The sequence below is a fragment of the Uloborus diversus genome, chromosome 6 (assembly GCF_026930045.1).
Source record: "Uloborus diversus isolate 005 chromosome 6, Udiv.v.3.1, whole genome shotgun sequence".
Lineage (NCBI taxonomy): Eukaryota > Metazoa > Arthropoda > Arachnida > Araneae > Uloboridae > Uloborus > Uloborus diversus.
In genome coordinates, this window is record NC_072736.1 from 27,060,448 (window position 1) to 27,076,495 (window position 16,048).

Below are 16,048 nucleotides of genomic sequence, written 5' to 3' on the forward strand. Positions count from 1 at the left end.
TTAGTGACTATTGATTGATCCAATACAAGTCTTTTAAGAAATCCAATGCAGTACTCCTGAACGATCCAACGTAAGAATCTTATGAAACCCAATACAGTGACTCTTGAGCAACTCAATACAGATCTCTAATATAGGTATACAGGCAATCTACTAGAGTAGTTTAATTATTGATCAAAATTATTTGATAATCCTAACTGAAACCAACTTTGTTCGCTAACCTAGCAGATTTTTGGGAAAAATCCAATAGATCAATAAAAATCTATATTCACCAACATTCACGATAATCAGCATGAACTGGATATTTATATAAAAAAAGGGTTCGTATTTTGGGTTTCATCAAAATTACGTACATTGAAATGAACGGATCCTGTCTTACATAAACACTTAACAAATGTAATTACATTTGGTACAGGAATCCGATTGTTTTATGTTTGTTTCTCAGGAACATATCCAGTAGAACAGCTCTTGTGTGATACTAACACATAAATATACCCAACAGTTAAGTTTTTTGACACGCTAGTATTCTGTGAATGATATATAAATATACAGAACAATTCCTCAATAGCAATTTATTCCGAGAACTAGGTTTTGAAAAATCGTATATCCTCAAGAAAAACAGATATTACATTTGCTGAACATCAAATTTCATCAGTCCATTGAAAAAGTTGCGGTGCATTTCAGGACTAGCCATGACCTTCTTGAAGGACTTATTCTTCCGTAGAAGATATGGAGGACATATTGCGGCTGATCACCTGGCTTGCTGATAGGTCTAATTTCCAATTGTTAGACGAAAATCGATGAACCTGGACGCTGAGAACAGAGTGGTGCTGAACGTGGGAGGGATCCGGCACGAAACATACAAGGTGAGACACTTTGTTCATTCTGTTCAAGTAAAGTGGTACAGTTTCAACTGAACAGTTGAAATTGTATAATGTAGATTGTAGAAGTTCCTAAAAAGTTAATTATCAACTGCTCGTTTCAAACTATTAGTTGAAACTGTACGTGTGTGGCCTGTTTAAAAAATTGAACTGTACTGTAAAAACGATTCAGAAACGTTCCTGGAAATTAATAGGCTGCTGATGTGCTCAATTTCGGCCAGTAACATATCTTGGAAAAACCAGGAACGTTCTCCGCTAAAAGTGAGTGACTTTTCTGAAATTAACCTTGAAACTTTCTGAAGAATTGCGAAATCTCTCCTTTTAAAGCCAGTCATGTCTCGAGTACCTTCTAGAAAAAATAAGTAAGCTAAATGTAATTGATTAGAACCTTCCTGATTTACCAACAAAGCTCCAGAGCAACCACGGCCAAAGCTATCCAAAAAAAAAAAAAAAAAGAACCGAGCATATCACTTGCCTGCAATTTCTGCCTTGCAAAGCTGTTGCTATCCATTGATTTTTTCGCTCCCACTGAGAGCTTAGTGAAACTGGACGAGCCGTAATCGAACTTAGGTCAATTTACTTAACGAGCATGCTCATTCAATTTTTAAACTGGATGCTCAAAATATTTTCCACAACAGAAAGAAGTCTGCATGCATGCAACTTGTAGTGATTCACGAAACTTTTTTTGCGAAGATACTTGTTTTTACAGGGAAATAGGTGAAAACTTGTGAAACCCCGAAACGTTCCACGGAAATAACCAGTAACGTTTCGGAATTTTTTTTACAGTGTGAAGAGAGATGACCCCCCCCCCCTCACACGTAACAACCAGATGAAGAGTTCAATGTAAAAAAAAAATTAATTCCATTGTTTTCAATTTTACTGTACAGTTGAGTTGAACTGAGACTGAAGTCCCCCCCCCCACACACACACCAAGTACAGGTTAAACTGTTCAGTTGAAACTTCGATGCGTGTGGCTAGTTGCATTGCTACAGTATGCAATTTTAAGCAATCGATCTTTGCCACCCAATGGCATGTTCGGTAACGAAGTAGGCTCCAAAACTGAGGACTAGGGCTCTGATTCCGCGGCAAAGCATGGGTAGAGTGGATGGGTGTATCACTTCATCCGATTCATGTCTAAGAGCAAACGCTCGAATCCTCGATCTCAAAGCAATCACTCATTAATAATGTTCAGAAACAGAATTTTGATGCATCATTGCGATTCTTTCCTCAGGCCACCCTCAAGAAGATTCCCGCCACCCGTCTTTCTCGTCTGACGGAAGCTCTGGCCAACTACGATCCCGTTCTGAACGAGTACTTCTTCGACCGCCACCCCGGCGTCTTTGCGCAGATCCTCAACTACTACCGTTCGGGGAAGCTACACTACCCCACAGACGTTTGCGGTCCCCTCTTCGAAGAGGAGCTGGAATTCTGGGGGCTGGACTCAAATCAGGTAATTGCTCCTTTTTCACTACTTCAGGTTGCATTCATCAAATATTCCACTAGCATTTACAAAGAATTTCTGCTTCAGTAGCTCACCATTATATTTTTACGATACTATTCTTTTCGTTGTTGATTTGGTGACGATTGAAGTCGCGTCACTAGTACTTTTCATCCTACCTACCGTTTATTATTCGCTTCTGAAGCAAAACGCATTGTCACATGATGACAAAGATGTAGTGGGGATCCACTTCTTAAGGTTAGCCTTACAGCAGTCATTTGACAAGGCACGTTGGAAATTCCAGGCCCAGAGGTTTGCCGATTCATATTTCTTTCCGTTCTTTGTAGGTGGAACCCTGCTGTTGGATGACATACACTCAGCATCGCGACACGAAAGAGACGTTGGCCGTGCTCGACCAACTGGACTTGGACACGGAACGACCCACTGACGAGGAGGTGGCTCTCAAATTTGGCATGGAGGAGGAGTTTCGGGCGGGGACGCTCTCCTGCTGGCAGAAGGTGAAGCCCCGCATATGGGCCCTCTTCGACGAACCCTACTCGTCTACTCCTGCTAAGGTAAGAAGTGCGTGGTGCATTAATCATTGGAATATTTAAGATGTAAGTTGAGAGATGTCGTTATGTAACAATTTAATTTGTCTCAGTTAAAGACTGGGCCTGATTACCGCACAAGCCGACTAGGCCTGCTCTAAGGGTGCAGCGAACCCACTTTTCAACCCAGATAGATATTGTTCAATTCTATCGTTGTCGTTGGGCAGGCATAAATATTTCAGGGAACAGTGTGAATAGTGTCAGTGTTTATCCTAATCGTAAACTAAAACCTACCCACTTGACTCTCAATGTGAAATTCTAAAATATCTCAGGATCAAAACTATATGACGTCTTTGAAATAAAATGGTTTATGAACAATATTTTAACACTTCACTTCTTTTTATTTATTACTAGCAAAAATACCCAGCGTTGCCTGGGTTAGCAATAATCTATATATATAATTCTCTTACGTGCCGGCAAATGAATGGGTGAATTTCTAAACCTCTGTTGGCAACACTTCGCCGATAAATCATGTAAACAAACTTCTACGTTGTTTTGAAATCTTGAATCACAGAATACTCAACGAACTTTTTTTTTTTTTGAGATGAGTTTGAGTCGGGCTGTGGCCCATTTCAACCTTAATCAGCAAAGAAAAGCTCAAAGAAGGCAGGAAACCGTTCTTGAATCCAATTTAAGACGAGCCAATCGTACTGAAGCAGAGAATAGACGACGCTCAAAATAAAATACCTTCCGCGGACCAACAGGTAGAAGTGCAATCTCTCCAAAGCAATGACAGACACTTTTGTATCTATAATGGTAAAGTTGTGCACATTGCCAAGGCAGTCATCTTACATACAGCAAAGTTAAACTGTCGAAAATCTGGCTAGAGCAGACAAATTAACATTATGAACGTAATTTTCATATTGGTTAAATGGATGGTGACCTAAATGCAATTACCAACTTTAATTTTTACGGAAAATTTTAGCTAGGCTAATGTATTGGCATACAGCGAGCGAGCGAAGCGAGCATGGATCGCGAAGCGATCCACAGGGAACTGCGTAAGCAGTTCCGGGGGTTGGCGAGCGATAGCGAGCAGGGGGCGATAGCCCCCTAGTTATGAGAAACAATCGTTACTTGCATTTGTTTTCTGTTTTAGGTGAAAGAATTTAAAACACACCTTTTTGACGTGATTTAAAATCTAGCTTCTTCCTTACTCATAAAACTAAAGTAGCAGTAAGTAAAAAGAGCAAAATAGTACTCATTTAGAAACGAAAACACGAAATTTAAGCGTATACAAATTTGAAGAATTTCCGAAATATGAAATTAAGCTTTACATGTTTAAAAAGATTTATCAGTTAATACTTTTTTTTTTTTTACATGGAGTCTTACCTTCTCTGTATGTCTATTGAAGAACGAACTGTTTTAAAAAAAAATAGCCGTGCGCCCGTGATCCCCTGAAACTTGCTTAAGTTATTTTGGAAAATTTTAATTATTGTGGGTTCTTGGTGCGATTTAAAATGTTACCGAATTTTCGGGAATCGTTTTGGGATACCTTGGATAATGCTTCCCCTCCTTACTTTGTAAAACGGTATGTTACTAATTTTTGTTAAAGAGATCGGCGTTTATCGGCGAAGTGTTGCCAACAGAGGTTTAGAAATTCACCCATTCATTTGCCGGCACGTAAGAGAATTATATAAATTACTAGCTAAAATTTTCCGTAAAAATTAAAGTTGGTAATTGCATTTAGGTCACCATCCATTTAACCAATATGAAAATTACGTTCATAATGTTAATTTGTCTGCTCTAGCCAGATTTTCGACAGTTTAACTTTGCTGTATGTAAGATGACTGCCTTGGCAATGTGCACAACTTTACCATTATAGATACAAAAGTGTATCTATACTGGTAAAGTTGTTTCTGTTTTAGGTGAAAAGGTGAAACTAGTGTTTTCTGTTTTAGGTGAAAGAATTTAAAACACACCTTTTTGACGTGATTTAAAATCTAGCTTCTTCCTTACTCATAAAACTAAAGTAGCAGTAAGTAAAAAGAGCAAAATAGTACTCATTTAGAAACGAAAACACGAAATTTAAGCGTATACAAATTTGAAGAATTTCCGAAATATGAAATTAAGCTTTACATGTTTAAAAAGATTTATCAGTTAATACTTATTTTTTTTTTACATGGAGTCTTACCTTCTCTGTATGTCTATTGAAGAACGAACTGTTTTAAAAAAAAATAGCCGTGCGCCCGTGATCCCCTGAAACTTGCTTAAGTTATTTTGGAAAATTTTAATTATTGTGGGTTCTTGGTGCGATTTAAAATGTTACCGAATTTTCGGGAATCGTTTTGGGATACCTTGGATAATGCTTCCCCTCCTTACTTTGTAAAACGGTATGTTACTAATTTTTGTTAAAGAGATATTGTCGCCATATGCTAAGATACTTTTGGTCACCATAAAATGGCGCTAAACAATTTCATCCGAAATGTTTCCAAAATAAGTAGTAAAATTTGGCAATGGTTTGAATTTGTGCACAAAGTCACATTAGTGGAAGTTTTTGTGCTGTTTATGGATTTGTCTAGTTTAGTTGCTGGATTATTTTACAGTAAAAAAAGTTTTTAAAGATTCTTTGATTGACGATATTTTGTTTACATGGTGAAAGCTGACAAACATTATTACGTAGTCTTTGATTTCAAAAACCGCGACAGTTGAAAAAACTGCCAAATGCATCCGCTACTGAAATCTTTCTGCATAAATTTTGGCGAGTTTTCTGCTGTTAGATTGGATAATGATTAAAAAATCCAATCAGCACAAATAATTTAAAAAAACCATTAATTACCCTAAAGTTCCGTTTAAATGAAAAATAATCAACCAAATCTAGTTATTATTAGCCAATCTTGGGGAAAAAACATTACTTTAAGATTTGACTTGAGAAAAGCCTTAAACAGTCAGACAAAACACAAAACATTCAATAATTCTAACTATGAACTGGGAGTTGAGATGATACACTAAATAATGAATTGGGTTAAGGAAAGCCTTCGAGCATGGAAAAAAAAGCTCATAACTCGTTTTTCATACAACTTAGAACTTTTTAACAGATGCCATCTTCAGCAGAAAAATAAGCGCTTTCGATGTACACATAATTTTAATATGTGCAAGTATTTTTTCACCGTCATATTGGGGCATTTATGCGAAAATTTGGACAAATTAGAATAAAAAAGGAACTATCAAACAGATTTTTTTCGAACTGGTCTACAAACCTCCCCAGTACCAAACTGAACAAACGGTGAAATTTTCAGCCAAATCTGCCGGGTAGTTTCTGAGATCTTAGGGAACAAATTTACCAAACTCCATTTTTATATATATAGATAAAATCGCCCGTCAAGATATGACGGGTGAAAATTGCTTCTACATTTCAACGAAGCAATTGCCTGTTTGGTAATATTTTGATAGTTGACATTTGAAGCCTCACTCCAGTGGATGAACCCTAAACTACAATAGATAGCGGTCATTGTTAACCACTTTTTCGTTTCTTCATTCCCCTGAAATGACACAATCTTATCAGTAAAACAGTTAAGTAATCGGATCCAGTTCGCTCTTGTCACAATAAAACATTTCCCTGCATGTCAAACATTGCCAAAAAAAATGTTATCAAATAATAAATAACTTACTGATTTTTTGGTGCTTCAATAATGAAATAATAGCGGCATCATGCATAGCGTGAGTTTCATTTCTGACGACGTCAGAGCGTTACTCGATCAGTGAATTTAGCTATTATTTATTAGGGTTTTTTTTTTTTTTTTTTTTTTACTTTTCGTCAAATCTAATGCCCTTGATTGCGAAATCCCGCTAATGTGATTCTATCTATAAATAGTTTTGGTTACTGAAAACTTTCTTTCTAAGTTAACTCTTACTTCTCTGGTTCAGAATCCTGGAATTATTTTTCGAACTCCCGTGCCAGTTCTAACTCAACTTTCTTGTCAAACAGTTTGCACATCAGCCTGATTTTGTTTGCAAATCCAATTCCCATCACGTACCTGCTGTAGCTCGAAGCCGTTTGTGTACTCTTTGGCGGAAGTTCACTTCGATTTTTCGTTCGATTCGAACGCATTCGAACGAACTGCCTAAAATATGTTGGGTACACATCGCTTCCAGAGACCGGCAAGTGTTCCAAACAAACACTTTTAGGATTTTCATTTAAAAAGGAAATGATTTGTGCGCGAACCAAACGATGATCAGCAACGTGTTTGAGGCGTGTGATTCGACAATTTGAGAAAACATTATAGGGAGATTACATAAAGGAAAATATCGTCTGTGAGAGTCATTCTTTTTACTTTCCCAAGCCCCTATGTGACTTAGAAATGTAAATAATGAATTTATTCCTCCGACAAAGAGTTAAGTGTTTACATGACTTTAGAAGAAAATTGTTTGCTGTAATGTAAAGGATCGATTTTAACATCTTAGTGTTAAAAGTCTGAAATAGAATTATTTTTCGCCGAGCAAACGAACCTATCCTCGTTCTTCTGTTTCCGATGGATCTTTTTTTTTCTTCTGCTTTTAGGAACATCCATCTTTGAGACAGGCAACATTTTTCTTCACTTTTTACTTCCTTTTACAAAAAAGGAAGTATTGTATTCGCGAAAAAATTTTCACTCAAAAATCGCCCTTAATTTCCATTTTGCTCACCCCCAAATGAATGTTGAGTTTTTTTTTCGATTCGACCACATGCGGAAAAGTGCCTAAGAATGTATAGACACGCGAAATATCCATTTTGACCATCACCGAGGTAATTACAACGACTTTTCTCGTGACGTCTGTATGTATGTGCGTATGTGTGTATGTGCGTATGTGCGTATGTGCGTATGTATCTCGCATAACTCAAAAATGGTATGTCCTAGAAAGTTGAAATTTGGTACATAGACTCGTAGTGGGGTCTAGTTGTGCACCTCCTATTTTGGTTGCATTCGGGTGTTTCTAAAGGGGTCTTTTGCACCTTTTTGGGGGGAAATCATTGTTAATTTCGATGCAAACTCAAGTGGTGTTATAATTTGGCGGTCACTTGGCGATATATCGCCAGTCTTTTGGTTGCCAAGTTTTGTCGCCAACTTGGCGAAAAATTTGGCGATTTTTTTTTTTTTTTAAATCTGCTTTCAATGTGGCCATTGCTAGTGATATTTAAAGAGTTAGAGAGAGAATCCCATTAAAATTGCAATAATAGGGAAATAGCATTAAATTGGTGTAAAAGGAAGTCATGTGATGCACACATCAGCTCGTTTCGTTTTTCTGTTCATTGGGTTTTAGCTAGTTTTGTTTGGGTTAATTGAAAACAAATAGGTTATAGCTTGAGAGAAAGCATTTTTATTTATGACAGTATACTTGAAGTGTTATTTATTTATTCATTTAAACCCCACCAATCACTACCGTACCAACCCTGGTGAGGGTTTAACCCGATGTGGTGATTGAGGGGAACAGAACAGGTAAAACGAACGACCAAGGACTCGCTTTAACAATTTTGATACATGCTACATAATAAATACATAAACAAATACAAAAACATAAAACATTTAAAAACACAGTAATCAAATGAAATAGAAGTTGGAAAAATCTGGTTGGCTGTAAAAGCAATTTAAACTGAAATATAAGTTACTAGAGGACCCGACAGACGTTATTCTGTTCAAACCTTGTAAATTGAAAAGTTTAAAAAATTCAATAAACTATCAAGCGTTTGAACCGTTCGGTTGAAAAAAAATTCAGTGACTAAAAGTACTACTTTTGACTGAAGGAAACAACCCCATTGTTTGTTTTTGCCACTATCAGCAAGACAATGGCCGAAGTACATTAACCCTTGGTCTTTGCGTCCACAAATTTGGCGACAATTGGGAAAATTGCTGAGACTCCTAGTTTTCAATTTCTTCCCGCAATTTCTACATTGTCTTGGGGAATTATCATAGCGTAGATCGTAAAATATGCAGAATTGGCGGGAAAACATTTCCGCATTGCTTAAATTCCGTGGTGCCAAGTTTGTGGACCTTTAAAAAATTAAAATGAAGCGAAGCTAAAAGATGTAACCATGGCAATGCGAAACAAAACATCAGTAATTTTAATGGAGATTAGATTTATTCGAACTTTATTTTTAACGGCTTGTAACTTTTTTTCCTTTGGAGATAGAAAGTTACTTTTCCGACCATAGGTCGAGATATTTCTGGAGTAAAAAATGCCACTTTTTCAAACGGTGTCAAAAAGAACACTGTGGGACATTTCCTTCACTTTTTATTGATAGATTAAATGAAGAAAGTATTGCCAAAATTTCAGCTAAGCCTAAAAAAGTTCGAGATAAAAACGCAAATTGCTCCCGTCGTAATGAAGTTAGAGCATTAAAACAAATTGCTTAGAACGCGGAAAATTCTACCCTTTTCAACGATATAAAATATTAATATGTGCAAGTTATTTTTCACCCCTTCAATAGCCAATAATAGGCAATTTACGTAAAATTTGGGTCTAAATTTGAATTTAAAAAAGAACTATTTATTGGATTTTTTCAAATTATAGCCTATGTTACTCAGTAAGAAAGCCAATTTCATATAGTGAAAGAATTTTTCGAATAGGTGCAGTGGTTCCGGAGATTACCTCGAGCATATAAACACACAAAAATCCGCCCTCTCTCTTTATCTTTATACATAAAGGGCTAATCTCTGTCCGGATGTCCGGGGTAAACTTCAAAACTACTGGAGGGATTTTAGCCATTTTTTCACCATAGATAGCTACATTATCGGGGGACAACTTAGGCTATAATGTATCGCTAAAAAACTTAGTCTAAAAACGTCGTGATCGAAAGCACTAAACGTCATGTAATTTCCACATCAAATGATTAAAGATTAAACCCATTGTTTCGAAAATTCGTTGCCTAACAACAGCAATATTAAAAGTAATCATAATGTAAATTTTGAATCAAGGCCTCTCTGGAGCAAGCATGATATTGCTTTCTTAGGAATTGCATCCTCATCTTTATACATAAAGGGCTAATCTCTGTCCGGATGTCCGGGGTAAACTTCAAAACTACTGTAGGGATTTTAACCATTTTTTCACCATAGATAGATACATTATGAGGGAGCAACTTAGGCTGTAATTTATTCCTTAAAAACTTAGTTGTAAAAAGTTATAGTGGAAAACAGTAAATTTCATATCATTTCCCCATTAAATAATTAAATTCGCAACTCCAATAAATTATAGGGGGCACAGCAGCCACTGTCTAATGGCGGATGAAAAAAGGTGAAACAAACAAATGCCATAATTTATAACTTGCTTTGACGTTTAGTGAATGACAGTACTTTTTCATCGTATTTGTGCGAAGCTTTCTTTTTTATTCTTCTGAAATTACGTTACACCACAAACTGCTTGAAGCTGGAAATTTACCCCAAAGAAAACTCGTGGAATGGAATGTTTTACCTTTTTCTTTAGTATTGGTAATCACCGCAAGGTAATTTATTCGAGCTTTGAAGTTGCGAGTATAAAACTCATTGTTACAAAAATTCCTTGCCTAACAACAGCAATAATAAAAGTAATCATAATGAAATTTTTGAATCAAGGCTTCTCCGGAGCAGACATGAGTTTAAAGTCGTTTAAACATTTGAAAAATCTACTTTTTGCATCCTTAAAGAAACATAGTATTCGCAACTCCAACGAACTATAGGGGGCACTGAAGTCACTGTCTAATGGCGGACTTAAAAACTAAAACAAATGCACATGGTAACGAAGAAAATGCTAAAAGTGTTGTGATTTTTGTTCGTACGTATGATTTTTTTGCTTTATTCTTTTTAAATTAATTTTCAAAGTCTTGTGGATATTCTGGCCCACGTAGAAAGAAATGAGAATTCAAGAAGCATTACTAAACGTCAAAGATTAATGCAAACTACGTAGTTCGTAGTTCTAAGCAGCTATTTCCACGATGTTGAATTCGATATTTATCAATTCTTGATAAAACTAAATAATAATTGTGGCCTGACAAGAATAACAATTAATGCTAGAAAATTCAATATGACATTACAAATTTTTATCGAAAGAAGATGATACTTTTTTGCCTTGCTTGGCTAGCGCTTATTGTTTTCCATTTGTCATCGAGTTATTTCTCTCGAATTCCCAAATCGGTTAATTTAAAAATTTTCTGTTTCGATTTTTCTAATTTCTGAGTTACGATTTAATTGTGTCATGTTATGCAAATCATCAACAAAATTCTCACGGATATATGGTGGTAGTTTTCTTTTCAGTTGATTGACCATTATTTCTTTTCACTTGTCGAATTCTGTAATCTTAATACCATTTTATTCCACTCATGATAAAAATTAAAAATGGTTTAACTAAAAACGCGAAATCTCGCCAAGGCTACTTTGCTCGCACTATACTAAAACTATAACCCTAAACAAATTTGGCGAAACCTTTCAGCTGAGAATAAAAGGAATAAAGTAAATTCTTTCTCGGTTATTCATTTTGTTCTACGATAATATATTCAAGAAAATATTTTGCATACTACCATTCCAACTAAATGCTGCTGTAAAATATGGTAAGTTTAATTAATTTAAGATTAAAAAAAACCCCATATTCTTACAAATTCATACAAAACAATAAATTTTTTTTACCTTGTATAACGTTATCCAAGTTTGTTAATCCAGAATTTTCGCTTTCACCAATTATTAAGGAAATAATGAAAACTAACATTATTTTGAGAAGCTCGAGAATACTACTAAGGGACGAATTAATTTCTGTAGCTGAAAGCAAACTAAGACACATCGATTGCGTTAATAAATACTCAGAACAAACTGCCTGTATTTACGTCAACAGACACACGTGGAACGCAACGTGGCAATGTTTTAGTTTCATTTGCAGTTTTGTAAATCACCGCAAGGTAGCGTATTCGAGCGCTGGAGTTCCGAATAGAGCTTTTTTTTTCTTTTGAGTGTGCACTATTCAATTAAATAAAGCGCACGGTTTTTTCAGTGATCTTTGTTTTTGTTATAGTTCATATTTTGAAAGTTCCTCAAATTTTTATATGCTTAAATTCGTGCTTTCGTTTCTAAATGAATATTCGTTCGTTCTTTATACTTATTGCTATTTTACTTCAATAGGTAAGGAAGAAGTTCGATTTTTAATCACGTCAAAGTGATATGTTTTGAGTTCTTTCAGTTAAAACAGAAAACGAAAGGAAGTAGCGATTGTTTCTTACATTTATTTCTGACCCAGGCAACGCCGGGTATTTTTGCTAGTAATATTAGTAAAGATTTGAAAGTTTTTAGTACGGAAATTTGAAGTCGATCTTGCTCTGCTTGTGAAATCGATCTGCTTGTGAAATGAGTAGGGACATTATTTTATAGAAATTGTTGCGTTAAACTGGATGAGATAGAATATGTGCAATATATACTTACTTAAAGTGTTCAGAAAATAACTTTCTGTACATCATTTATACAAAATGATTAGAATTAAACTTACTCTGTTTAGACGTCGCTCCTTGTATAAACATGCCCCGTTGAAATTTGGTACATGTGTTGAAGGAAATATGCAATAAGAGAGCGATTGTTCTAAATTTTAACGCCAGGTGAGGAATTCTTAGCTTCTTCATGAGTTACCTATCGTGATCGCACAATTACTGCAATGCATAGAAAAAACGTGCCCTAAAGAAGCTATAATACGCTTTGAATGTGTGGTTAAGTCACACGGAAAGCCATCTGACTGAATTCTGTGACAAAAAAATTTTCTGGTTCCCGACTGCTGTTTTTTCTTCATACGCTCCTTTTTTCCGTGGTGGTAAAATTTGGACTAGTTTTTTCTGAACGTAAAACTCCTTTCCTGATAGTTTTAACATGCATACTAAGTTTTCCTGACTTACACTTATCAGTCAAAAAACATCGAATTCGCAGAGAATGGGTAGGGTAATAAGCGTGATACGAAAATCATTACACCCACAGTGAGCTCCTTAACAGGAAGTTTGGCATGATTTTTCCTTTGCAAATTTATTTCTTACTGTAAACTATAGTCTATAAATTCGGATTCGGCATGTCAAGGCCAAATAATTTTCTTACTCACCATCTTTTTGAACTTCTGATTTTCATGGTTACGGCACAATGAATTTTTTCCCAGCGTTGCCTCTTCAAATTTTATGTGTTGCAGAAGCAACTTACGGATAAAGTTCATAGTGCCGTAACCATGCCGTACGGCTGGGTTCAAAGATTGATACCGTCAATGGTTTCGGTCTCATTGCGGACGCTGCACATTGCACCGGAGAAGGTCCTGCACTGGGAATCAGCTCAGCTTGGAGTTTATTCCTTAGCTAGAAAATCGCCCGTCAAGGTATGACGGATGAAAATTGCTTCAACATTTGAATGAAGCAATTGCCTGTTTAGTTATATCTGATAGTTGAAATTTTAATCCTTATTCCAGTGGATGAACCCTGAAATCCAGTAGATAGCCTTAAAGCTGTTAACAACTTTTTCGTTTCTTCATTCGCCGATCATTACAGCCTTACTACGAGGGTTATTTTTTTCTTCAAGGTCCGATCGATCGCGAAATGAAGACCACAAAGACAACGGAAACTCTTTTATTTGGAATATGTACATACACCTTCCAACTACCTCTCGACGTAGTCGCCGCTCTGATTAAGACATTTGTCATAGAGTGGTACCAATTTTTCGATACCCTCGTCAAAGAAGGCAGCCGCCTAAAGCTTTCAGCCTAAAGCTTTTCACGTTATCAAATTATCATGCCGTGGCGCGAGTTTCATTGCTGAAGCAGGTGGGTTACTCGTTCATCGGCTATTATTTATATGAGGATTAGCAGCTGTTTAAAGCTCATATCCGGTATACCGGACGCCAGGTCTGAAGGGGTCAATTGGCTATTATATGTATATGAGGATGTGTGAACCTGACGCACCATGAAGTATGATATGGACCGTGCCTAGTTGGTGCGCTGTAGTTCCCTATTTGAATTACAATCGGACCCCGATTTAAAGAGTTCATCGGGATCGAAACTATGAAACGTTAAATCGAGGTTATTCGTAATATCGAGGTGTGAAAAAAATTTAAAAAAATGCATTTACATTATCTAAAAGCCCTAATAAGCAACTGCGCAAAAAATCCAGAGTTAGAAAGTGTACACTTTAATTTCAGCATTCCGGGGGGGGGGGGGGGTGACTTATTACAGATTAGTTAGTTTGAAATTTTAAAGTACTGTGTAATAAATGCTTGACAATTTCCTTGATACTTGACTCTAAATATTTCACTTTCGACTTGATGGGAAGAAGAAAATACTGTGTCATTTACAGCCTGCTGCATGAAATAGTCATCACAGTTTCCAGGCCATGTATAGCATTTTAAAAAGTAAGTTTTTATAGAAGTTTCATTACCGCTTTCTGCATCAGAATCGCTATTCATTGGTTCTAAACCTCGTTCGTTAAAAACAGCTGATTGCAAGAAAAGTCTTTTTTTGCTTTGGACAATATGAATCACTATATTTGTAAAGCAATCCAATATTTCCTAACTCAAATTAATCAAAAAAAAATAAAAATCGACTCTTAAAATAATTCGTTATTTCAGGGTGTATTATTTGGTAGAGGTTTTTGCCTTCACTTTAGTCGGGGAAAAAGAAAAATTCGCTAAATCGCGATATTCGTTAAATAGAGGTTCGTTAAATCAGGGTCCGACTGTATATGCTTGTTTACTTCTCGCCCGCACGTTCTCAACGCGATCTCTTCTCTCCCCGCAGGTGATCGGCATCATGTCCGTGTTCTTCATCTGCGTGTCCATCCTGTCGTTCTGCCTGAAGACGCACCCCAACATGCGCGTGCCCGTCATCCGCAACGTGACTGTGCGCACGGGCGGCGGCAACGGCACGGTCTCGGCCTGGACCCTGGACAAGACGCACACCTACCCGCACGACGTGTTCTTCTACATCGAGTGCGTGTGCAACGCCTGGTTCAGCTTCGAGATCGCGGCCCGCTTCGTGGCCAGCCCGCGGAAGGGCGAGTTCGCCTGCGGGGCCGTCAACCTCATCGACTTCACAGCCACGCTCTCCTTCTACATCGACCTCGCCCTGCAGAGGTTCGCCTCGCACCTCGAGAACGCGGACATCCTCGAGTTCTTCTCCATCATCCGGATCATGCGGCTCTTCAAGCTCACCAGGTGCGTGCGACTCGCGACTAGAGGGTCTCAGATTTGATGCCAGCCGGTAGTAGCAGGCCAAGTCAGCCTGGTCGGAAACTAGGGGCCCGGGCCTTGGGGGGGGGGGGGGCGGCGACACTGTCCGAAAAAAAAGAAAAAGAAAAAAGGAAATTAAGAAAGAAAGAAGAGAAAAATCTCCAAATAAGAGAAAACGTAAAGATTGAGTAAAATTTACTTTTTTGGTTTTTGATGAATTGGCACTTGAAATAGAGTTATGTAATTGATTTCTAGTAGGTAGTTTTGATTTTTTTTTAAAATCCCCGTCCCCCTTTTTTTTCCTCCTTTTCCCCTTTTTTTCTTCTCCCCCCTTTTCTTCTTTTCCCCCTTTTCTTTTCTTTTTTCTTCTTCTTTTTTTGGAGGGGAGGAGCGGGGAGGGGCCCGGTGACATAACTGACAAGGGGCTCACCTTGACTCTCTGCGGCCCTGAGTAGTAGATCCGCTATTGGTGACTGGAGCGCATTAAATATGTCGTGTTCATAAAATGCTACGAGTTCCCCTTCCAAACCAATGCCTCTAGGAGTGGTGGAACAGGGGTTGCCCAGCTCCTGGGCTGGATTAAAAAAAAACATAAATCCTCAGCATGCGCACAGGAGCTGCCGTAGCAGGTGCTTTTGAACCACTTTCTTAGCGGCAGGAATACAGAACCTTTTTTGAGTGGTTTCGGTAAAGGCATTCAAAACATACACTGTTAAAAATTGCGGAAAATTTTCAAGTAAATATTAGTGCAAAAAGGAATGTTTTGCGGTGCAGAAAAATTTTACCGTAAGGTATACCGGTAAAAATAAGCGATTACAACGCCAGTTTGTACACCCCGTGACTTATGGTGTGATGCATTTATGGCTTCATACCCGCTCACCTACCGCAACCGGTGTAGGGATAGCGAAGCGCGCTTGAATCCTGATGACCCAGATTCGGACCCAACCGCAAGCAGGTCGTTATTTTTACTAACTAACCAAAACATTCTCATTTCTCTACCATAAAATT

At 37.3% G+C, this 16,048-nt stretch overlaps 1 protein-coding gene across 1 annotated transcript in view; it reads left to right on the top strand.

Moving 5' to 3' along the window:
* The first annotated feature begins 797 nt into the window (after positions 1-797).
* LOC129223911 (potassium voltage-gated channel protein Shaw-like) overlaps positions 798-16,048 on the top strand; it is a 57,763-nt gene continuing 42,512 nt past the window's right edge. The window contains exons 1-4 of the mRNA XM_054858291.1: positions 798-863; positions 2,110-2,328; positions 2,664-2,891; positions 14,610-15,025. Of these exons, the coding sequence (XP_054714266.1) occupies positions 798-863; positions 2,110-2,328; positions 2,664-2,891; positions 14,610-15,025 (929 nt within the window). The remainder of the gene's footprint in view (positions 864-2,109; positions 2,329-2,663; positions 2,892-14,609; positions 15,026-16,048) is intronic.